The 25,917-nt window shown below is 37.8% G+C and overlaps 1 protein-coding gene and 1 non-coding gene across 2 annotated transcripts in view; both read right to left on the minus strand.

Moving 5' to 3' along the window:
* Positions 1 to 22,335, minus strand: part of LOC102216551 (protoheme IX farnesyltransferase, mitochondrial) — a 33,438-nt gene extending 11,103 nt beyond the window's left edge. Inside the window, exons 1-4 of the mRNA XM_023340322.1 lie at positions 22,232 to 22,335; positions 19,038 to 19,180; positions 18,526 to 18,916; positions 17,157 to 17,281 (exon numbers count right to left, since the gene is read on the minus strand). Of these exons, the coding sequence (XP_023196090.1) occupies positions 17,157 to 17,281; positions 18,526 to 18,916; positions 19,038 to 19,180; positions 22,232 to 22,262 (690 nt within the window). The 5' untranslated portion in view covers positions 22,263 to 22,335. The remainder of the gene's footprint in view (positions 1 to 17,156; positions 17,282 to 18,525; positions 18,917 to 19,037; positions 19,181 to 22,231) is intronic.
* A 163-nt stretch (positions 22,336 to 22,498) lies between these two features.
* Positions 22,499 to 22,571, minus strand: trnak-cuu. Its single transcript has one exon. It is a non-coding gene; the product is annotated as a tRNA-Lys (tRNA).
* Positions 22,572 to 25,917: the final 3,346 nt, after the last annotated feature.

The following is a 25,917-nucleotide window of genomic DNA, read 5'->3' on the forward strand; positions in this document are numbered from 1 at the left end:
TCACCTGTTTGCGCACTCAAAACATCCACCGGAGCGAGTGGTGCTCTGTTGCACGCGAGGCAAATCTACAAAACCTGCATAAGAGAAACGAATCTGAAAGGCGTCACTTCAAGTCTAAACGGGTGAAATGCCTCTGATCCAAGCAAGAAGCAAAAGCTTGTCTTAGAAGCCTGATTTCTGGTTCTGGAATAAATATATCTATATAGATATAGATATATATCTATCTATATATATAGATATAGATATATATATTACAGTAAGAAGAAAAAGAAAAGCAACAGAAAACAAAAATACGATACATGAAAGTCAGTGCACGTACACGAACAATGTTATACAGGCCAAAGGCTATTTATGTTCTGCTGAACGGTTCGTGAAAGAAAACCTGTTATAGGTATGTGAACAATGTCAAGATTGCAAGTCATGCCACCAAAAAAACGTTTCGATGTTCAAGATAGTTATTAAACTGTTAGCATGAACTGAAGTGCATATCCAGGTGATGAAATGAGAGTCATTAAAAAACAGGAAAGCCGGGAAATGTGAGGACAGTTCAAAGCAGACGAATGTTGCCTTATTGTACATTTGAAGGTATTCACACTCCTGGGACATTTTGACATTTTCCCCCCATCTTGCCACCCAAAAAGCCAATGTACTTCATTGGGATTTTGCGTGACACTTCTAGATAATTGGAAACAGGTTTTATTTAGGTAGCAACAGAGGAAAGGAGGACAAATCTAAATCTACAGGACACTTTTGAAAACCATGCATCGATAGCTTTTCAGCAAGATCGATCATACAAAAGGCCCCCAAGATAGATTAAAGACTATGGTTACAGAAGCACAGGAATGAGATGTCCTTGATTTTTGAATAACTAGGGTGGAACGAGACAAAAACAGGAACAGACCTGATCAAATTCATATCACTTCATTTCTGTCTCAGAAAAACATTAATATTTAGATCATGCCATTTACAAGCAGAGGTGAAAGATAAGCCCTCCATCTGTGCCTGAAATGATACATATGGCTACTAGCAGATGTGTTTGGGACTCGTTGCCCTCTATGATCTCCTGGTGTGATGAAATGAAAGGGGAGAACCTCATCTGGTTAGTAATGAAAAGCTGAAAAATTCTCTGTCTAATTCAAGACTCTAAATCAAAGAGGTTTACTAAAAAACAAAACCAAATAGCCTACCATGTGATCAAAACATCTTAAAGTCACACTTGGGAATGCCTTTTGAGTTAGAATATAAGACATTTAACTTCCGACCTCAAAAAGTGACTTTTTTTTTTTGTTCTCGTCACTTTTGTAAGCACCTGAGCTCCACAATCCTGCTGCTTTACAACACTGTTTTCATTTTATTCCTCATTTACAGGCCTCGTTTTACACAGTGCAGTACTTTGTCTTGCCAAAGAGTGGATCACGTCTCGCTTTCAGCTGTGTGTTGAACTCAAACCTCTTCTAGCACTCTTTAAAGTGGTCTGTGCGGGAAGAGTTGGCAGCGGTTCAGCTGGCACGGCCTCGCTCCTGATTAATGGGCTGAGTGCGGGACAGTGAAGTGCTAAACTGTCCTCATGTTAATCAGCCAATTAATGCTCAGCAGAGCCGCGTTGCCTCTGCCCTGAAGATAATCTGTTCCCTTGGAGATACGGACAGGAAAAGGAAAAGCAGAGGAGTGCTAGAAAGCAGTTTTAAAATAAACAACCACATTAAAAAAAATCTTAAAAGGGAGAAGATGATAGAGGACTCATAACATTTTGACCCGAGCAAAGGAGAGATTGCCAGCAAGAGCTTTATCTCTATTAATACCTTCAACAAAAGATAAATGATGGTAATTTGTATTCAATTGATGTGGAGCTCAGTCTCAAGCTGTGAGGCAAAGCTTAGGTCATGGTTTTGATCTGATCTGCTAAATTCTTTCTTTTTTATTTTTTATGCATTCCTATGACAAGACCACAGTGCCTCCTAGTGTGAGGGAAGACTCAGATTACAAACAAAAGAAAAAAGCTTGACAAGATATTTAAGCCATTTGTTCTCTGCACTGAGATGATGTAACACAATCTGATGGGGTTTTTTTTTAAAGCTCTGTTAAAACCACACAGCCTGTCCTAAGACTGGAAGAAATAGACAAACTCAAAGTGGCAAAAATTATAAGTTCACTGAAAAGGTACAAAGCTAAATACGTTGACAGTTAAGATAATCACACTGAATTAACATTGTCTTTTAAGGCATCTGCCTGGGAAGTGGAGTAAGTTCTGTCATTGAACGCAATGATGAAAGTGAGACATCACGCCATTAACCAACGAGGGTACGTCTGGCTATATTTAAGGTAGTAAAGATGTGGGGAAAAATGCAACCCTTACTCCATAAGGGCAGTGGTGTCTGTGCTGTCTTTTTAGACTCGGAGAGGCATTTGATACTGTCATCATGGTCGAGTTGTCCCGACTGACTGCCAGTAGAGGTCCCACAAGGCTCTGTTCCCAGACCACTAATTTTAGGACCTTTTTATCAGACGTCTGCACAAAAGTTAAAAACAAAATGTATGCTCTTGATGCATTTACAAAAGTTGTCCAACAAGCATCTTTATTCTCACATCGGTTCTCACGCCAACTGATTTTCACACGTTGATATTACTCTGAATTCAATCTTATTGTTCATAAGTCGGATCAAAACCATTACATTTTACAGTTTAGCACCAGCTTTAACAGTGTTCTTTATATTCTGTTTTTATTAAAACTTACGCTTTTGTTAGGGACTTTTTTTCTTATTGATTCAGTTTTAGTAGGTTGAAGGTCGCTGGTTTCTTGGTATAATGTATCTTTTATTTCATTCTTTTATGGTTTGATACCATAAAAGCATGGTGACTAAAGCTGGCAGATTAACATGGTCTAAGTAGGTTCATTACTGTACACTGTTCCTTTTCAAAATAATTGAATAAAAAAAGACGGAAATGTTTGCAGAAAAAAACTGGGTATCGTTTACCACAGAATCAGACACTACATCATGTTGGCTCAGACAATCACTTTAACTTTACTAAACATATAAACTGTGCAAACAGCATTAATATCCATGGAATGACCTTCCGTATCTCCAGACTGAGTCTGATAAGTTAATTTCTGGCCTAATGAGGCTATTTCTTAGCCATTTCTGATTGCCTTTAGTTGTGCACACAGTTGACCGCTTTCTATTCAGTCACACAAGCTGAGGGAAAACATATCTGCAAAAGCTGAGCAAGTAGAATTAGGCACCCTCTTTGTGTGTGTGGTCACTTGTTGAAAGAGAAATAAACAGTCCTTTCCGCCATGAGGGGGTCATTTTGCAAATAACTGTGAGGGTGTGACTGACATGACGTGAAGTTTGAAAGCCTCTCTACAGTTGAAACAAAGGCCTGAGCATGACCATGTGTATGTTTGAGAGAATGTGAGTGTTTACATTTTCAATCTGCAGCTGTGTCTGACCACAAGCAGCCTGGAAGCAGAGGGGAATGCATATGAGTCAGCCTCAATAGTGCTCCGATACGATACGATACTGGAAGATCTGGAAGAAATTCAACATTGGAAGAAAGACAGGATGCCTATGAAATCCTTCACTGTTCACCAAAACATGACAGCAGCCGTCAGCACCTCTGGTAGATTTGTATTCCAAGCAATGACCCATGGATAAAATCTTTCCTTCGTTTGGACAAGCTCATTCAACAAGCCAATCAAATCAAAAATGATGAGGACCTCAGAGGAAGAAGTTCAGATTTCTTAAAGTCTGTGTGTCACTCATTTACCCTCAACAGCAAATTTCACTTGTGGATAAAAGTCATCTGGATTTCGTGAGCAGTTTATTAGTCACTGTTAATTTTAACATGCTTCTTTAATAAAACGGAAAATTAAAAACAAGTAAAAACAGCTTTCAGTCAAACTTTCAAACTCATTTTGTTTTGTTTTTTTTACAACAAAACCAGGGACATGTGTATGGTAGAGCAGCTTTTTAAGGAAGCTGGACATGTTAACATACAATTTGTGGAAGAAAAGAAGAGTAAAGATGTGTATCATTTCACAATGAGAGTCAATATGAGTAATGTAAATAAGCAAAACATAAATAAATGAATAAATAGAGAACTAGCTCATGTCGGGTTACTTCATTGGATGAACTAAACATAGAACCAGTTGTTTTTGAGGATGAGTAACTACGGTAAGTATAATAGTATCCAGATGGATGGTCAGGTGGTGGATAGTTTGTTTAAAGTTGAGTGTTTAGTTTGCTCTCCCTAAATATTGTTTCTTGCTTTACCCATAATGAAGATGCACTCTCAGAGGTTGGGCCACAAGACATTTTGTTTATTTTGTGTCTGGACAGTGTACTGTTAAAGTGGACTGCTGAAAAATTCCAACTAAAACTTAGACAAAAGTGGACACAGACCAAATGCAGTATTTACAGTTCAATAAAAACAAGAAATGCCAGTAACATCATAGGATTATAGGATCATAGGGTATTTTTTGCCATATCTTATTGGGGAGCAATCTATACAGGAAAGTTTTTACTGACCCACATATTAAAAGCCATTCTTCATTTGCTTTAACCTAAAATAGCAATTTCAACACTAGCATGTCCATCATGTTCGACCACCTAAATGAAATAGACAGAAGATCCCTCTGTCTTTCACACTGCACACTGTGAGAGCAGCATTGAGTCTCCTGCTGTGAAACTCGTGTGAACAGAATCTGGAACAAAAAAAAAGGATGTACTGAACTCATGGCACTTTCTTTGATCTCCTTGTGTGCTTGCTTGGAAATGGTACTACATCAGTATCCATTGTGACAGGAACCAGGAGAGAACCACTGGGAAATTTGTTTGAAAGTAGGCAACCTTGTTGTCAGATGTTATAAAGAAGAAATGCTTTTCTAGCAGTTTGCTCAGTTTATTTTGTCGGGCTGAAGTTGGACACTGGATTTTTCATCCCCTGTCCTATTCCTTTCTATACATCTTAAAACAACTGGTTATCACTGAGACTGAATGCAGAGTTTATTGCTGAACAAGGAATTACACTAACTTCTTAGGCTACTCCTCCTGTTGCTGTGGGTCAATAAAGTCAACAACCAGGCCTCTTTTCTCAACTTCTGCTTGATCTCTTGCTTCATCAATAACCTTTCATATAAAAGAAATGCAACTCTGATTAACTGTATATTTTTGATATATAAAAAATAACCCACTTATTGTTACTTGTTTCAGAGAAACAAATCTTTTTAATTTTGGAGCTGAATTGATAACAGAAATAAGTTCTAGTTGTTTATAATTCCACTTCTGTCTCATCTTATTTGATATTTACAACATACTAATTATTCACACCTTATTATTTTTTAAAATAAAATATATAGTCATTTATATACTACTTTTACTTTCTAAATAGTAATTTAGTTTTCTATCATACTGGAGACGGCATTTTATACTTTAAAATGTGTGTAGTCTTTGGTAACATCTTTATTTTGTGGCTGGGAATAAATGCAAAACGTAATGTAAAAATTAAAAATTAAAACGTTTCTCATCTTATTGAGAAAAATAAGCGGCTTAGCACAATTGAATAAAAAAGCTGACAACAAATAAATAAAGAAATATCATTAGTGGTTGCCAATGCAGTGAGGACTACATTAGGTGCAACGTAATGTTGAGCTTTAGACATAAACAGCAAAAACAACTGTAATTTCACAGAAACTATGTTTCACTCTCGATCAAAAGACAAAAAAACAGTACAAAGGGGCAAGTTAAAAGGCCACAGTGTCTGAGTAAATATATATGCCAGAGACACACACTTTGAACTGTTCTCTGAGCACTAATGAGCAGTTACTACACGACAGAGCCTGGCAGACTCCTTTTAACTACCATCAGCGTCTGCAGCGAATCTCGGTCAAACAGAGATCCTCACCCAGCAAAGCAGTGCTCCATCTTTAAGTGAGTCGAATGAGAGGCAGAGCACAAGCAGGTGAATCAACACGTGGAAAGGATAAACCTAATGAGACACCAAGAAAGAAGAACAAACGGAAGATGAAATAATCTATTCCTCTGAAGTACCGCCGGTATTGTTTGAAGCAGAAAAATGTATACTATGGAAATATTAGAAAATAGGAACATAATATTAAGGAAATTTGCATTTCTTTGTATTATTTCAAACACAGAGGACTTTGTCTTTTCCTACAGCTGATATTTTTCCCAATATCTGTGCTTAAAGGAATATATATTAGCATAGGTGCTAATTGAAAATAATAAAAACAATTTCAGAACAAGAGTATATTTTTGAGTTCTTTCTAATAACCAGGTCTGACACGGCAACAGGCCTCACAACAATTGAAGCCTCAAGGATATTTCTCTGTTTAGTGAGACTATTATGAGTAAAAACTAAAAGGCCATCCATGGTCACACAAAACACAACCTTTTTCGTATGCTAAATATCAGCCGTGGCATTTTTCGGTTGTTCAGGATGGGCTTTGTTGGTTACATAATGAAGGACAGAGGACAATGATGGTGGTTAAAGAGCAGAAAAAATACAGTCTGAATAACCATCATTGGAGACCAGACCTTTTAAAATTTCAGATATGTGCAGATAGTGAGAGCGTAGACACAATTACTCAACCAGAAGTAAAGAGAGGTGGTCTAAATATGAGGTGCCTGGCTGTTAAGAAAAGATCTTAATGTGATCTTTTCACATTAAGATCAACCGTTTTTTTCTAAGAGACTTCGGTGTGTCTTTGAATGCTGTACACGATGCGAGCTATGATGATAGAGGGTTTAAATGTGTGTATGGTTGATTTATAAAAATATATTTATTAAAAAAAATTATATATATATATATATATATATATAAAATTGTTTTTTTTTCTTTGTTAACAACCTTTATTGAAACACCCTCCGCACAAGAGACAAAAATCTCTCGTGCGGAGATTTGCCGAGCTGATACAGAAGATTTTACAAAAGGAATATTCCTCCAATTTATAACATGTGATGTGGAGCAGACTCATCAAGAAAATTTAACTTTCTGAAAAATCCAAAACAATCCAAAGCAGCCAGAAGAGAAGTAGTGCATGCTTGACTGCCTGATAAGAGTTAGAAGACAAGCTTTTATATTTTGGACAAGCTCAAGGCAACAAAAATAAGGAGCTCGACTATTTCACGGTTTTAATAAGTCTTATATTATACAACTTATTTAGGCTAGTTAACCTAAACTAAAGAAGTCAACACTGAAAACAGATTATTTAAAATGCATCTCAAGATTTCAAAAAGCTTGCCTCTTTTTGTTAAAACACATAGAAAGAGCATGTTAATTTTTTTTTGGTATTAGGATGAACTTAAGGTAAAAAAACAAAACAACAAAAACACGGAAATTGCAATAAATGTACCAGTCAAACCTGGATTAGAGAACAGTTTGGGACTTGTTACTCTGCTTATTCATGCAAAAAAAGAGATTCTTAGCTCGTCCAAAAGTATTGCCACAGTTACCTTGCTCTTTTCAACTCAATGTTATGTTTTATTAGTGGATCTAACTATCACCCTTGTCAATCTAAATAATTAAAGTGGATTGTATTAGCCAAAGACGCAAGACAATGCTGTGCAACTTTCAGTAAATTACAAGGCAGATGTTTTTATGGCAGTGAAATCCTGCTGCTACCTGTTCTTAGTTACAATGCCCTGCGGTGCAAATCAGCCTCAACAGTTTGATGAGGTTGATTTGCCCAAGTAGAAACTGCTAAATTCCACATCTGTACATCAAGTGTCGTAATACTGAGGTGTTAGTTTATTTTTCATCATTGATTTTTCTGCTTGGCTATACGACAAATTGACTCTGGGGGAAAATAAACTAAACCATAAAGCTTGGACTTCCATTTTCAGATGATGCCTCTAAAGCTGCACAAATCATTGAACCCTTTGAAACAACCGAATGTGATTTTGAGCAAAAACAGGCACAGCCAGACAAAAATAAATGACGCACCCAAAACTTGGAAAAAAAAAAAAAAAAAGACTTGGCAGTAATTGTTCTGTTTTCCAGCGACAATGCCCTTGCCCCAAAAGCTTCTCAGATTGAATTTAATTAGCATGCAGTATTGGCTCATGGGCACAACATAAACAGGGCTGCTTTTGTTAATTATCCACGGATCTCAGCATTACAAAGAAGTGTTCCGACGTTCCTCTGGCTAAGTTACCTTCAAATAGAGGGTGAAAACTTGAGCTTCATGAAAAAAAGCTCAACATGTAAACAAATCTGTAATTGTCACAAAAAAATGCTGTAAGTATGTTCTTCTCTTACTTTAACCAGCCTCGTTAAGGGAAACAGATACATTCTTCAAAACCCAATCGATTAAACATTACTTGGTTGTTTTTATCATTTTGAAGGGACCAGAGATTTAAATACAAAGTGTGTGCTCTGTTATTACATCTGCACATGTGATCACTTCCAAAGAAATTTAACAAACGAAAACCATGAATAGAAAAAAAAAACATTATGTCTCAGTTCAACAGAAAACAGCAGGACATTCCACAAAAATTTGCTCTTTACTTCTCTCAAATTTCACAGCAGTAACCGTCCCACGCATCACAGCCCAGCGTGTACTCATCTGACTAACATGAGCATTAGCAAAGATCTTCTGCATCACAGCAGAAGCTTTTCATTTTACTGTCAGAATAGTTGAAGTATATTCATGCCATAATGGGCTATTTGGAGAAACAGGGCTTGACGGAAAACAAAAACAACTTCAGATTTTGAATACTTGCAGACAAAAGCAGACAGAAAAAAAAAACGGAAACTTTTTCTACTTTTCAAAAATATTTAACCACACAAAGATTTTATGTAAGGCAAAGGACCCTCGTTTAAATATAAGGGCCTGTGATCATTAGGGTGAACACATCCATGCCAGAAAAATATTAAAGACCGTTTGTGTGGAATATATTACTATTATTACTATCGTTGCAGTAGGTGGTCAAAATGATCATGTTTAATTGAAAATATAAAACCCTTGCAATGCTAAGCCTATAAGCTTTCTATGTGTTATTATGCAAATTATCCCAATACATTTTAACTGACGTAATTTATATTTAACTCCACAGATAAATTATCCAAAAAATCCGATTTACACTTGACAGCTAGATGAATAACACATTCAGATAATAAATATAGTCTTGAAGACTTCAAAAAAGATATTTCTAATTAAATCTAATTACTTTTGAACTTTTGAAAACTTGACAAAACTTGCATCTTCACTTTATTCATTTTTATCTTGATGAAAGGGGCACTTGGAAATTTTTGTTTACTTTTTATTTTGAGGAATGCCATAAAAATGAAAGTTTATTGTAAAATAAAAAAAAATAAAAGCAGTAAGATAAAGATTGTTTTTTTTTTTAGAAAAATATATATTTTTTGTAATATAAAATAAGTCTACAAACACATAATAGAGGATAGAATTTATAATTAATATCTGACCTAGTTGAGACCATGACAAAGCTCCAGAGAACAGTTATTAAATGTACTATAGTAGTGATTTATTTTCCACTTTGTGTTTTATCTTGCTAAATCCTGCCAGAAGGAGCAGTGTTGACAGAAAAATGAAATCCGTCTGATTGAGTGGGTTCGCTGTTGCTCGGTTTGAAGGAGATCAGCGATTACTAAAACACAGACACAGACTTGGCCGGAGACCAGGACCGGAGCCAGGCTGCTTTCTGCTGGGTAGTTTCCTCCTCTCTGACTCGCCTCTAGAAGTTGTCAGCAACTTCCCTAGATGGCCAGGAAGCCCATAATCACATAGTTTTGTTAAAAAAATAAAAAATAAGAAAGCAACTAAGAGTTAATCAGGGAGATTGCGCCACGGTTCTCCATCAGTCTGTCCCGTTTCATGACTCTCATGTTGTGACTGTTGTGGTGAGGTGAGGCACGTTTGCACCAACAAGATGCGGCCCTGACAGCACCGTAAGACGTTTTGGCGTGCTCTTAAAAGAATGATGACATACTGCTGGCAACTGCAGGAAAACTACTGCTTTCTTCTCTGCCCAAATCTTCCTTTGAAGTAAGGTCACATTACACTAATTTGTCGAGACTTGAGAAAAAGTCGGAATGCAAAGCGCATATACACCATGTATTTCCTTCCAACAGCCTGATGAAGTTTATTGATTTATTATCAGCATAACTTGCAACACCATATTAAATAAGAAATAAATAGACTTGAGAAAATTTCATCCAATCAACTGTCATGAAAACCATAACACTTACAAGATGCCATTTAATTTTATATAATTTGATTTAGTTCAACATGTCTTATGACAAGGAGACTGCCAGAAGTTACATTTGATTAAATGCAAAAACTGTGAATGCAACTGAAGAATTCAACTGATAAAATGAATCCAACTCAAGTATCGCAATGTTTATAGTATGTGAATTGGACTTATTGCATTTAAAATTTTCCCTAATCTGTTGAAATAAAATGCTTTTCTTGTGGTTTCATAGTTTTATACACTAATTTTCTTTTATTTTGATTTTCTTCTTTCAGTTTTAAACTATTCTAACATGAAGTTCTGAAAACTAAAAATGCAAAAAAAGAATTAAAAAAAAGGAGAATAATGTAGAAAAACATTGATAAATTCTGTTTCGCATAGTTTCGCTGTAGTCAGCAGTTGTTGTAAGGAACGAACTCAGCAAGAAGGCTGCATGGTTCAACTTAAGAGTTACACGAATGTCAAGCATTATTATTACAACAATATGTAAAATAAAGAAATTGTAACGCTGCTATTGTGAATGTTTATGAAAGACTGGCATATTTGGTGGACTTTCAGACACCTGGTCTTGATTTTAGCCACCAGGATGCTAAAACCTCAACAAGGTTGTTGTGAACAGCCTGATGATGCAAAAAAATGGGATGATATAAATATTGTAGGTTCTCAATATTGTCAACAAAAATGTAGCTATGTAACGATTTCTAAATACCATGTAGCCCTAAAACCTACTATAAGTAAAAAGAACATGCTTTAGCAACATCTTACCAAAAACCTCACTAATAACACTAACAAGTAAAAGTCTTAACAAAATATCTTCCTTAGTAGTAGTTTTTTTTTTCCATTTGGTTAAGCCATCCATAACCCAAAAAATATGTTATTTATTAGGTTAAATTAACAAATTTACCCTAAATATGCTTAAATGCAATATTCTGTAAATAAAAAAAAGAGAGAAACTGAATAAACAACAAATTAAGGCAAATACAGGTAAAGCTTGTTAAAAGTAAGGCTCTGTGATATAAGAAAATCCTACAGAGACAATGTCATAATTAAAAGTTGCAATTTGGCAAAAAAATGTCAGTAAATTCACCATTTTCTATTTCTGTTTGATTTGTGTTATATCACTAAATCACACTCGTTATACAGTCCCATCTTACCCTCAAGGACATTATTGATCTGAGACTGCCTCCTGAAAAGGATCAAAGGTGTAACAGGGGGTGGGTCAACTTCAACCCCCTCATCCAATGTTTCGTGTAAAGACTGCAGATTGAAACTGTTATCTGAAGTGGGCCCATTACACAATTCTGCTTGATTTTCCAGAAACAACAACATATCTAGGAGCTAGCACGTCATCAACACTATTGCATTGAAACCTAACACTTCCCTAGGGACAATATTTGCCTTAGGTAGCTCTATGACTTTCTGTTAGGGACAATATTAGGTGCATCACTCCTTCTATGATAGTATCAGAGGAAACCATCTGTCAACCATCTGAGGCTACAAGAAATTCATTTGTACATTTGGAAATGGACCGACACCCCACAGTCAACAAAAACAAAAGGCTTTGAAAAAATTAACTATTAAACAGGGCTGGCTGGTTAAATATTAATCCTAATCCGAATGAGTGATACCCACAGAGTCATTTTTGCCATGTTTTCAGGGCAATTAAAAAACAAATGTCCATCTTTTCTCTCAGGCTGAATTAACAGCTTGCTGGAGACCATCAAAACAGAAATCTGCAAAGCCTCAAAGTCAAAGATCAACTCAGTCTTTTGTTTTAACTAAGCTGGTGGAAAACAAGATCTTAAGAGCAGCATCTGCAGCAAGGAAGGGATCTCCTTTCATGTAAAACCAGCCATTTGGTGAACACTCTGATGTGCCTGACCTTTATACTCAAAAAAGCCCCCCCCGTCATTCTCCAAGGCCTTTACGAGGCAAACTACAGCAACAATCTATTATTAATATGAAACATTATTGAATGTCTGTGCAAATGCAGACAATTAAAAAGGTAAGGCTGAAAATAGTTTCTAATTCATTCATCGTGCCGAAAATGCTAAAAGATGAAGTTCAGAATAGTTAAGTTACTAAGTAATTCTACAATTATCATAAATATTGTGACAACATCCAACAAAACTCATCAATGGACGACAAATAGCTTTCCAGATAAATACTGTTATCTGTTAAATACAGATAACAGTATTTATCTGTTTGTTCCTTTCAGCAGTCAAAAGTCCTGAATCTATTGGTGGCTGAGTTTGTAGTCCTTAAAGAGTGTCACATTTGGTGGGATTTTAGCAGCTATAGGCTCTTGTTACAACTTATGACATTCTCAAGAGGTGTTGTCTTCAAAATGGTACCCCCGAACAAAAAAAAGAGTAAGGGTAAAAGAACAAGGGAGAAAAAATACAATGGCAGTCTTAACTTTGACTAGGTCATTCTAAAACATTAATATGTTTTATTTTGAACCATCCCACTGTAGCTCTGGTTAAATTGGATTGATCTCCTGCTAGAAGGGGTGCCTCGGTCCCTATCTTTAGTTATTTTTTATCTTCAGTCGTTTTGGATTGTTTTTTTCTCCATTGACCTTAAAAAGATCTTCAGTCCCATAAATTTGCATCTGATTTCAAATAGTCATCTTGCTTTAAATGCATGTTTAAAAATATATATACTGTTAAGAATTGTGTATGAATTAACCTCCTTCCACACAAAAATATTCATTTTGAGCTCTATAAAGAAAAAAAAACTGACATTGTAGAAAGTTTATACAGTAATAGTTTGTGTTGTCATCAGACTTTGATGGGTTTAAGTCAAAAACATTGGGTTTCTGGTATTTACTTAATTATTCTGCACAGATCAATTTAGTTCTCTGTAAAAGTTGCTCCTCTGTTGCTCCACCAGAAGTAATACGACTAAATGTCCCCTAAAAATAAGTCCGGATTGGTCTAGGTGAAATGAAAATGTATTTAAATTAATCAAACTTTCATATTTTAAAAAGGATTAGTGAACGAAGCATGTAGTCATTATCTGCTGGTAACACACAGCTGTCTGTAAAACCTGCGTCCATGTTCAATCATTCACCCGTACAATCAAAAGGGCCGACCGACCAAGATGCACTGACACTAAAGCACGCAAGAGGGTAAATAATGCATGTCTGCACAGGACAAGACAGCAGGGTGCAGCTTGAGGTGGTAAGCAGTGGATGGCGTTGAGGGTGCGGGGTGGAGGAGGGGAGTCGTGTGGGGGCTCGCTTGTGCGTGCCAGCCTCAGACAGCTCACCACAAATGAGACAAAGACACAACAGAAACGAGCTGCCTTCGTCACAACAGCAGAAATGACACAAGTCAGAGACAAAAACAAGCCTGTTTGCATTTTCATTAAACAAACACGCAAAGCAGCATGGTGTGACTTACGCTTCAGATGCTGTCAAAACACTAAAGACACACCTCTCCCCCTGCCCAGCATTCAAATGCTTCATTAGGTCCCGTTTACAGTGCCAAGGACCCCCAGACCTCCCTGGGGTCTTTCAGGCTCCTGCCTCAAACTTTCATCTGACCCAATTATCCAGTTAGAAGAAGTCGAGGTCAGAACCGAAAGTGAGAATGGCTGGGACCCCTGCAGAGGATTTTGCCATAAACATTTTAACAATCATTAGGATCATAGAGAACTTAAAAAAAAACACTACAGTTAATTATTTTCAAATAATTTAGAAGTCCTACTATGTCTACTCTTCACAAAAATATAAACTCTGAGGTTGAGCTATGTTGCTGGATATGGCTTTTCTTTCTGACTATTAATCAATTTGACTGTAACCCCAAAGAATTCTGGTTAAAATACCATGGCTATTATACTCTGGCTCCTTTGGGTCAGTTTCCAAAATAAATGAATGTTTGGAAAAGAAACCGCAACATTTCCTTTTGGCCTACAGGCGCTTCCCAATGGGACAAGTGGCAGCCTCGGCTTTTCACAGACAATCCCAAGTTCTGACTACCACAGTAGAATTGTTATGAATTTCTCTCTCGCTCTCGCTCCGTTCCTCGAGGAAATCTGACAGTTGTGTGGTCACAAGATCGCACACTGCTCTCCCTCTTCGGATGCAGAACATTAAGGGATTAGCGTGGCACACCAAATCCTTAGGAAGTCATCTTTGCTTGATCTTTGCACTGATTTGTCAGGTTTTTGTTTGACTTTCTGTGTATTAGAAAAAAACGGCCTTTGATCATCGAAAACTAAACTTGCACTGAAAAGCTGGCATTTTAGGGATGAAAGGGAGTGAGAAGGGAAAAAAGCCTAAGGCAGCAGCTCTGAAGTTAGCGTTGCAGAATTTCTACTCTTTTTAGGATTACCAATTTAGAAAAATGCACAATGTTGAGATTATGTAAGAACAGTTGAGGATACGTCTGACAAAAACAGATAATCAACACAAACTGTTCTATGCGGATACATAGCTATGTGCAGAAGGAATTTAAGTTCAAGCACATTACAAAAGTATTCACACCCATTGACTTCTTCACAATTATCACATAACAGCAACAAACTTCAACTTATTGTAGAGGGTTTCAATGGAACAAACCAACACACTAGTTTATAACAGTAAAGTGGAAAGAAAAGGATGCAGCGGTGTCACTTTTCTTTTTTTAAATGTATTTTAAATTGAGACATTTCAAGCTTAGTTGTTTTTTTTAATACAGTCAGAGTACAAACGCACCATGTTGACAAAAACTAACACCTAAAGTGAAACTGGTGTCAACAGAGACAGAATTACAATAGACGGGCTTCAATTAAAACATACTCAACTGATTAAGAGGCCTAGTCAAATCCCATTGAGAAAAATTTGAGATGGTCATGAGAAAATGCTTAAGAGATATAAATACTTTTGCAAGGCACTCTAATTTCATTTTCTGCCAACAAGATATTATTCAGTCTTGCCTGATTCCAGAAGAAAAACAACATCAAAGTCAGCTCCACATCAAGACAGGTGGCTATTAAGACTGAAAGCAAGATCCCCATCCCATCCCCAGCCATTTCCAATTAAGACTCTGATGACATTGTACTTAAAGAGAGCAAGGGAGAAAGGAGCTGCGAGATTCTCTCTCATGTGGAGGTTCAGGGTCACATACCAGCAACATTGCCACTTAAAAAGACTTCTTGGCATCATGCACCATAAGCTGAATTTAAAGCAAGACTCAAAAAGGCAATTGTGAAAAAAAAGAGAGAAATTTTAAACAAAGGTTCCACAAGGATCTCTTTTCACTTCAGTATATATTTATCCACAGAAACAATGGAAAATTCCATAATAACCATTTAGAGCAAAATTAAATATGAAATCCTAAAAATACTCACAATGCTCACGCAGCTTTTCTTTAGGCATACACTGCAAATTATGATTTTATTTCATTCCGATTCTTTATTCGGGACGACAACACAATAAGGGGGAAAAGAAATGCACAGGAGGTTCTATGTTGCACAATTTCTACTCTTTTTGGGATTACCAATTTAGAAAAATTCAGATAGGAATTGCAAGGTTTTATCCTTACCTGTATCAAAAACATACCATCTTTTATCTTAATTTCACTTAACTCAAAACAGATGCATGCTGCTGATGCATTTAAAGAATGAAATGGTGGGAATTTTAAGTCATGATTAAAAATTCAGATTTTTCAGTATTTACTTACTGTACATCCCCATTATTACAGTAAATTATTAGGAAATTGTCCAATTCTAATAGATGGATGGCTTAATTGCTACATTTCCAGATTGAACGCTTGTACTCATTTGAAAAGTATCTGTAGGTTCAAAATTTTAAATGTGCATCAACAGGGCATGAATCAGCTACATTTCCATGGATTAGAACTGATGGATCATCTGCAGGTTAAACAAGTTATTATTTTTATTTTACCGATCTATAAATAGATAAAAACTTCAAACTCTCGCATCTACAATTCATTTAGATGCACAATTTTGAGTTTGATTGGTTCTGGAAACACTGATGCATAAATGGGGATATTTATGAAATTCCTTCAATGGTCTGTTAGATGCAAAGCTATCTCAATTAAATAACATAACACACATTTTTTCTTTTATTTTGGGTTGTTCAAATGTCTTCCAGGGTTTAACTACTCAGTATGGGAAGACAAGGACATTTTTCCAATATCTTAAAAATATTTACACTTCTGCTGAGTGTGAGACGTAAAAAAGCAAAGCAGCCTGCTCTGTGTCAAAACATTTCCAAAAATTATAGGTGACTCATCTAAGGTCTTTTTTTATTTTCTATAGATAATCAACTATTTAGTTACTAAACAGAGGATGAGACATATGGTGAAGGCTCAGGTGGAGGTTCGCCTTAAGGGCACCAACCCACAGTATAATCAAGGTCTCTGCCAAATTACAGGCTAAAACCACAACTAAACACAGTTCAATCAAGGGCTAGCAAAGAGTTCACCCATTATGCTAAAATTCTTAAATCACAGACCAAATTCCGATGTAAGACGTCAACACAAGACAGTGGAGGGAGGCTCTACTCACTCAGGGCATTCTAAGTGCCTCTATAGAAAAAAGCTCCTTTGTTTACAGATCTGAAAAAAAGCTTTTAGGAGAGAAATAATGACAACTTGCAGTCAACTCGATGCATTTTTGAGATGTGTAGCTTAAATAGAAATGTGGAGCGGATGAGAACAAAAGGTGAGGATGATGGTTCTTTCAGATGTTTCTGGAAAATGATCGATTATTCTAAGACAGCTGCGTGTAGGAGCATGTCGTCCAGCTGCCTCAAGTTTGTATTGCAAAAAAGTTGGAGGTCAACAAATATCCATCTATGCCTGACAAAAGTTGATAAGATCACAAAAGATTTCCTCAAAGTTGCCACTTTCAAAAGATGCTTACAGCCTATAAGAAACTCTAACGTTGGGTAGCAATATGAAAGCAACTAACCTGGTTAATGGAATTGGCAGCACAGGATGCCAGGCCTGTTCCCAGAGAAGACACGAAAAACAAGACAGGATCAAAAGGGACGGGAGCCATTGCAAAACCAGCTGCTGCAGTTGTTACCACCAGAGCTAAAAGCAGACAAAACAAGAAATAACACCCCAAAAGTTACAATTCTAACTGCAAAATCACATAATTCCTTAGTTTAATTCATTTAGGGCTGCCAGATGTGCTAGTAGTATACTCATAGCAACTTTTACTGTTCCTATTAGCAATACAAGCTAATCATTTATTTACTTCCATTTTGTTTTCCGACACTAAATGAAAACTTTGATCCATAAAGGCTATGCAGAAATATCAGTGATTTAATGAGAAAAACCACCAGATGTAACAATACATTTTTCATACCTGCAACCTTTACTACATTTGCTAAATGGGGCAGCCATACTGAATATTAAAATTAGGTTTGATTGGAAAACTGGAAACTTTTCCAGATGGAAGGTTTGATTTGTTAGACATAATGCTAAGTGTTGGAAACTTTACTATGATAATTATTAACTGGTAAAAGTGTGATCAGTAATCTAATATGTAAACCGTGCACAGTGGTTATATTTCAGGTTGAAAACTCTCAACATATTCAACTATATCTTGTCTTCATTATTTGGCAGTGCAAAATGGGAGTGAAAATTTAGACTGCAAATCAGTTTGTTAGGAAAAACTACATATCCATAGATTAAGTATTCAGTAGTAGTTCTGATGGGAACAGTGTGGGTTGAACATACAGTTTCTTAATTGACATCCTCAGCCAGTTAATTTTGCATATTTATTTAGTTAGCACGGATAACTACACACTTTCTCAGGTCTTTCATATAACGGACTGTAGACCATGGAAACAGTGTATTGACACATTTTAGCATTTCTAAAACTTTGTATATCTTGATACTGACAGCAGACCCATGCTTACTTCTGCCAAGTATAAATTTAGAAGCAAAAAAAATAAGCTATCCAAGCTGTTTCAGTCTAACAGACAACTACAGTTCACTATCTTTAATGGTCACAGTGCAGAGCCCAGTGGAACATCATAAGTAATTTTTCTGTGAGCAGAAATAATTAAACTTAAAAGAATTTCATCACAGAGAAAAACAACCATTTTAATTGTACTAGCATATGATATTTTTTGAGGTTGTGAAAATGTAACCAATTGAAACCTCAGTATACATTGATAGCAGTAAACAGTCATTAAGTCATAAGAAAAGTTAAGATTTTGTCAATCATACAGATTTTTGATGAATTATAAAACAGCTAATAACACTGAATGAAACCAGAGATTTATGTATATGCATGCATCAACACAGTGATGTTTAAGGTACTCCACCTGTAAGTTTGATTTTAGCAAGTCGAGCGTAGACATCTGGTAGGTCACCCTCATCAACTTTCAGCGGCTTCCACTGTCTGTCCAGACGGGTCTGCCTCGCCTCTTCCGTCTCCACTTGAATGTGCGGAGGCTCATCTGTGGTTGCAGCAAGACGGGACGCAGAACCTTTTGGAGTTGTCACACTTTGCGTAGCAGGCTTTGTAGGGAAGTTTTCAGGTTCTGTTTTATGCGTTACATCCTCTGACGGTGGGGCGACTTCTGCGAGCTCAGCATTAATCGCTGGTATTCTCTCCACCTGTTTTTCAACGCTGGCTTCTCTTTCATCAACAATGGTCAGGTCGTGCTTGGGGACTGCGCGCTGCTGAAGTTCACTGCTGGTTTTGGTAACATACTATGAAAACAAAGTCAGGAGCAAAAAGGGACAATATGATTTACAGATTTATTGTTGGGTTGATAAATTTCAGCACAACACATTGGGTTAAAATAGGACTGGTAACGCCCAGTGAAGATACCTGTCGTTTCAGAAAGTTAAGATGCTGATACGTCAGCGAGTTTGAGGGATTTCTTTTGTGGAGGTAAATAAGACTTCGAGCAGTCTGGTTACATCGAGGAGCGATTTGAACCAATTGCTGTTTTGTTCTTACACCTAGAAAACCTGAAGAAACAAAGAAACACAATTAATCTCTTAACACAGTATTAAGCCCTTAACACAGTGTAACAGGAAATATTCCCAAAACACACTTGTTTCATTACTTTCTCCATTGAACTGACAGATATGTTTTTGTTAAGTGAGGAATGTTTTGAACCTCTTTTGACAATTAAAATAATTCTCATATTATCTGCTGATAGTCTAATGTAAGAAAGTACAGTTATAAGGCTCCAATACCAAATTATTACTGCAAGAGGTCTCTCAGAAGTTTTGTTGGTTTGATCAGAAGACATAATTAGTCATATTTCATACAGGTCAACTGGCCTAAATAGGCATAAGAAACAAGATAAATAGAAAATGTTGAGAACATTTTAGGAAGCTCTGCAATAAGTTGCATGTAATATATAATCAACTCGATCCAATTAATCTCCATTTCTTAGAAAAATATCACAAAAAAGAACAGGCTCTGGCTTTATCACTCTTCTTCCTATTGGCAGTCACATTTTGACATTTTTCCCTTCCTACTTCCATTTCATACAAACCTTTCAAAAGCCATGAATTTGATCCACTAGATTTACATTTATTTCTCTAGGTATTTTGGTATTTTTTATTTTTCTTGATGTATTTTGTAGGTAATCATGGAAATACTTGAATCCCAGGAAGAACACAGTTAAACTGTATATATACACTTTAATATCACACCCTACTTTCATTTGTAATGGTTCTAATGTCATTAAGTCCAGTTGCCTCTTCTGAAATATGATAGATTATGACACCTATCCATCCCTAAAATAACTCCTAGCATGCTGGTAGATAACACGTCCCGTACTAAATTCAACACATTCCCTTACAGTAAAGAATAAGCAGGTTTTAGAATTGATTATTTGAAATCCTCAACACCAAAATTGGACACAAAATTTCTCTAAGGTGGGCAAAATGACTTTGTCCTTTCAGGAAGCCAGATATGAAGCAACCAATGTACTAATATGGTAAAATGGAGAAATGACCAAAACACAGTAAAATAACATGTATTAAGTGACATGCTTGAATTGACTTGCATTGTTCGCGATTACACATCTAGTAATTGTTACAAAAGTAGACATTTGAAGTCTTTCAATCATTTCATATTATTTGAAGTGTTTTTAATTTTAAATGAAATGGGCACAGTATGGGGGGTTCTCCGGGAGTATGGGGTACCGGGCCCTTTGATACGGGCTGTCAGGTCCCCGTATGACCGGTGTCAGAGTCTGGTCCACATTGCCGGCAGTAAGTCGGGCTCGTTTCCGGTGAGAGTTGGACTCCGCCAGGGCTGCCCTTTGTCACCGATTCTGTTCATTACTTTCATGGACAGAATTTCTAGGCGCAGCCAAGGTGTTGAGGGGATCCGATTTGGTGGTCTTAGGATCTCGTCTCTGCTTTTTGCAGACGATGTGGTCCTACTGGCCTCATCAGGTCATGATCTGCAGCTCTCGCTGGAGCGGTTCGCAGCCAAGTGTGAAGCAGCCGGGATGGGGATCAGTGCCTCCAAATCCGAGGCCATGGTCTTGAGCCGGAAAAGGGTAGAGTGCCTTCTCCGGGTCAAGGGGGGTGTCCTGCCCCAGGTGGAAGAGTTCAAGTATCTCGGGATCTTGTTCACGAATGAGGGAAGAAGGGAGCGGGAAATCGACAGGCGGATTGGCGCAGCGTCTGCTGTCAAGCGGGCGCTGTACCGGTCCGTCGTGGTGAAGAGAGAGCTGAGCCAAAAAGTGAAGCTCTCGATTTACCGGTCGATCTACGTTCCCACCCTCATCTATGGTCATGAGCTTTGGGTCATGACCGAAAGAACGAGATCGCGGATACAAGCGGCCGAAATGGGTTTTCTCCGTAGGGTGGCTGGGCTCTCCCTTAGAGATAGGGTGAGAAGCTCAGTCATCCGGGAGGGACTCAGAGTAGAGCCGCTACTCCTTCACATCGAGAGGAGCCAGTTGAGGTGGCTCGGGCATCTGACCAGGATGCCTCCTGGACGCCTCCCGGGTGAGGTGTTCCGGGCACGTCCCACCGGGAGGAGGCCCCGGGGAAGACCCAGGACACGCTGGAGGGACTATGTCTCTCGGCTGGCCTGGGAACGCCTCGGGATTCCCCCGGACGAGCTAGAAGAAGTGGCTGGGGAGAGGGAAGTCTGGGCCTCCCTCCTGAAGCTGCTACCCCCGCGACCCGACCTCGGATAAGCGGAAGAAGATGGATGGGTGGGCACAGTAAACTTTTAATACAATTAAACAATACATATTAATTTCCATGAGCGTTAGTACAACACCCTATTTCCATAGGAATCTTATCCCTGTTTGGACCACCCGAGCCTTATGAAATATGACAGATTTTGATGACAGGTAATCAAAATAAAAATATCTCAAAGAAACCTCCTGTTGCTAGATATAATTTCTAGACGCCATATTGGCACATTAGCGTATAGACTATGAGTATATGGTACAATTTAATTTTAGTCGTAGAAATTACGAATTGATTGTCGGTCATAAACATCAATTGTCTAAAAAGACCACATTAGGCAAACGTAATGTGTCAACGTGCCGTGCATCTGTAACTCAAATATTAGGAGTTTTACATTTTGTGATATCATGAAGAGTAAATAAACGCTTAGCAAGCATATTTCTGTTCATCTACCAGGAGTTTATGAGTACGGGGATAAAGTTCCAGTTCTTAATTCTGTGCAGCTTCTATCACTTGTTATGGTATGTTTGTTGTTGTCTCCCAGCCACGTCTTATAGCTAATAGCAGTAGCTATGCAGAATGTGTTATTTCTGCAACTATTTAGATATTCAACAGTATCATTTAAAACAGAATGGTGGTCGTTAGCGAAAGCCATATTTTTGCATAGAAACTGATAATAGACAGCCAAAGTCACTTGTGGTCTCCTATGTAAGCTAACTCTCAACCGGTAAGCTACATGCTGAACTAGCTTCCTCATTAGCTTTCGGACTGCCAACAGCCTGCAAGACGAAAATGTGTCTGTAAAGGTAAACAGCTGGTTGACGGAATATTACATTTTTCTCCTGCCCTTACCTGTCAGCCTGCTGCACGGCGTTTTATACATGTTTTGCAATCATAAAGCTGCCTTCTGGTTCGACCCTTTCACAAGCAGGGAGCCGCCATTTTGACCTCGTAACGTAAGTAGAAGCACTTCCGGGGATGCAAATGAGTGACGACGGCAAAACAAAAGTGAAGAGACAAACGCGTTTTCTCACAGAAATATCATTACCACGTTCAGTAACAAAACCTGTTAGGTTTTTAAACGGCACCTCATGTTTCAGGACTAGAAGAAAAACTTGCGCCCAACGTGGGGCTCGAACCCACGACCCTGAGATTAAGAGTCTCATGCTCTACCGACTGCGCCAAAGTTGGGGAACAATAGTCTACTTGGGGGGGGTGGGGGGGGGGGGGAGAAAGGAAGAAAGGGGGAAGAAAGGGAGGGGAGAAGAAAGGGGAAGAGTGAGGCCGATCCCAGAGTCGCGAGTTCGATCCTACCAGTCGCCATACTATGTTTTAGTGAAAAGATTTCCCACAATTAATGTTTAAGTGTTATGAAGTAACGGCTGTTTTTTTGTATCTTGAAAACATTTTAAATGCTTTTTTGTACAGATAGTGTAGTACTGTAAACTAAAACCCAACACTTGTCATAAAAGGCTTTCTTTTTAAAACTTTGAATTGCTTAATTAATTTTGCTTTTTTATTCTGATATATTCAAATTAATGTGTTAAATTATACTGTATACTATATACTTGATGTATATTTTAATGTCCTTAATCATACTCAGTGCTTATTTTCATTTTTCACAGCAAAACAGTGACTGAAACTAAAATTGCAAGTGTCTTTCCTAAAGTACTTTGAGTGAAGTGAATGATATCTTTTTTCTAGTGTATGTTTAAATTACCAATAATTCAGAATTTGAAGCAGCTAATATTTACTCACAAAAGACCATAGACCTTATCGGTTTAAAAGAACCAAATATTTATTCAACAATTAAGACAGTGAATTAAACATTTTTAGTTAGTCCCAAAACATTGTAGCATTTGGATGCAACACATTTCCATTGAAGTCTCCCATTTCTTTTTCTTAACCAAGAAATTTGTGGTTTGCTGAAGGACTTAAATCCTTTTACTGTATGGTTTGTTGAATTACTTTGTGTACACAATGACAATAAGAATAAATATCTGTATCATTAACCCAAAACAAAATAAACACACTATGAACTAAATAAAACTTATATACAGTGAAGTTATTTAAAATAAAGAAAATGTTTATTTTTTCTTTTTAATTTGTTCCAGCCACTGCTCTTTAGTGAGACTTTCATTAGAGGGACAGTAAATTTGCCCTCTATATTGGCTGTGTCCTGTTTCAGCTATTCTAAACTGCCCGCATTTTTTGCATGTGTTGTGCAAAACTTTGCGAGTCAATTTTCGAGGTTCTCTACCAGGTTGAGCAGGGGCTGCTCTGGGAGCCAGAGCAGGGGCCAGAGCAGGGGCCACAGGATAAGCATGTGGAGGAGGGGTGGAGAGGTTCCACAAACTCTGTTGCTGTTGGGTAGTGAGGATAACAGATCCCTGTGGTGCCATTGGAGTAATTGCCACTAGCTGAGGCCTTTTGGGTGGGGCAGGGAGAAGCTGCCGCTGTCCTGATGGATTTGTCCCATCAGTGAATTGTAGCTTTCTTTTTAATTTTGACTGCCCCACAGTGTTGGATGGTAGCCTATATGTATGCAGTGGCCCTGAATGTGGTACGCCGTAATGCGGGCGTATATTTGCAGGCAGAAGCGGGTCAGCAGCTACAGAAAACTGGCTGGGAAGGTTTAGCCCTTGAAGTACCACAGCGGTCTCTTGCCTTTTGACCCTTCTGTTATGCCACTGAACCAGGGTGGTGTAGCTAACATCCACTAGCTGCAAATGTGTCTGCCCCATCACAGCTCCATTCGCCAGAACGAGCTGCCTGATCTTTCTATAGTCTTGTAGGATCAAATCCCACCTGGAGACTGTGCCTGCTTACGGCATCAGGAACCAAAATGTTGAAAACAGTCTGGTCTATACTGTACTATAGTATACTGTACTGTACTATGCTATACTGTAGGAAGGAAAATAAAATGTGGTTTCCAAAGTTTTTATAAAAAGAAAACTTTCCACAAGAGTGGACTCTGCCTGTCTTGTTCGATCTTACACATTTAAATAAAAATATAAAAATTAATTCTGTATATAGTCACTAGACTGTACCCGCAGGGGTGCCCAGGGTGAATAAATGATTCTAAATTATTCTAATGAAAGAAATAACAAAACTCTACAAAAAGACAACAGAAGTAAATATACTTATATCCTGCCCATCATGGCAGCATTCAAGTCTAGTTGTACTTGTTTCAGTTGAAGACTGTAGATCATATAACTGCACAACTTTGCCTGTAATTTTATATATATATTTTCTCATTTTGACTCATGAGTCAAAATGAGTCAAAAAACATAGTTTTTTTCTTTAAATAACACAGTATAATGCTGCTTTTTCTGTTTTATTTGAGTTCTTTTGCTTGCCTCCTTGCTTCCCTGCTATAAATACACAGTGTAATCCTCATGCACTATTAGAATAAAGTCGCTGATGAATGCCAACAATACACTAGGCCATTCCAGATCTGGCATTAGCGAGGACCTTTATTGAATGGGATACCCATTATGTTCTGTTCTACAAGATTTCGTACTGCACTGACCCGGTCAACCTCTTTACATTTGGTTTTCTATTGATGGCTGAAAGTGGAGGTTTATTGCTTGGTTTTACACCATACTATTTATCTGTGGGCAGTGTTACACTACTACAGTTTTTCATGTTCAACTAATTTTCCATGGAAGCAGGATAGACGTTCCTGAATAGTCAGACCTGCCAAGTTGCTCTGAAGGCACTGAGTCAAACCATAATCTTTTGTGTAGCAATTTGTCGGCTACTGCTGTTGATGATTGACATCATGCTTGGTTTCTGGGACTAACATTAATAAACATACACGTTCAGGAGAAGATAGCCACTGCTACTCTGGAACAGAGTGGAATAATGTTTGCTGGTTGCTGTAAGAAAAAGCTTATCCCTGCCAGTGAGAGTGTATTGGTTTTGGCCTGGAAGACACTTCTTGTATCCCGACTGCTTAGTTATTAGTCTGGCTGGCTGGACAAATATCCTGAAACTGCATGATTATATGGTAGCTTGAGTTTTAGAATTTGTTGCTGAGAGCTTCAGGTGAAAAAAAAGACGATGAAACCACTTCACTGGACTGGTGAAGTGAATTCAAGCTTCCCGGTCAAGCCAGGAAGCTTGACTTGTTTTGATGATTGCACAACACACAAAGCCAAACATGCCTTCAATGCCCTCCAACCATACGGTCGGTAAAAAGACAAAACCTGGAGAACAGATGGGCAAGAAGAGCTTAAAGCAAAAGAAAAGTTTGTGGGGGGGTGTTCAGCCCCAAAGGATCTCTGAAAGGATCTTTATAGTTATTCTACCTCTGGTGGTGGTCTCACTATGAGGGCCTTTTATCACTGCTTTCACTGCATCTTGAAGGAAAAATGAAATGGCTGTAAACAGTCTCTCTAGAGAGCAACAAGGAAACAAAAGGAATGAAGGCTTGCATTGTCTGTGTGATGACATAGTTTATTTGGGTAAAAGCTGGCTGATGTCAGCCAGGGGACAGTAGCATTTTTTAGGGAGACCATTAAGTCTACTTTGCT

Source organism: Xiphophorus maculatus, chromosome 10, assembly GCF_002775205.1.
Source record: "Xiphophorus maculatus strain JP 163 A chromosome 10, X_maculatus-5.0-male, whole genome shotgun sequence".
In the NCBI taxonomy this organism is placed as follows: Eukaryota; Metazoa; Chordata; class Actinopteri; order Cyprinodontiformes; family Poeciliidae; genus Xiphophorus; species Xiphophorus maculatus.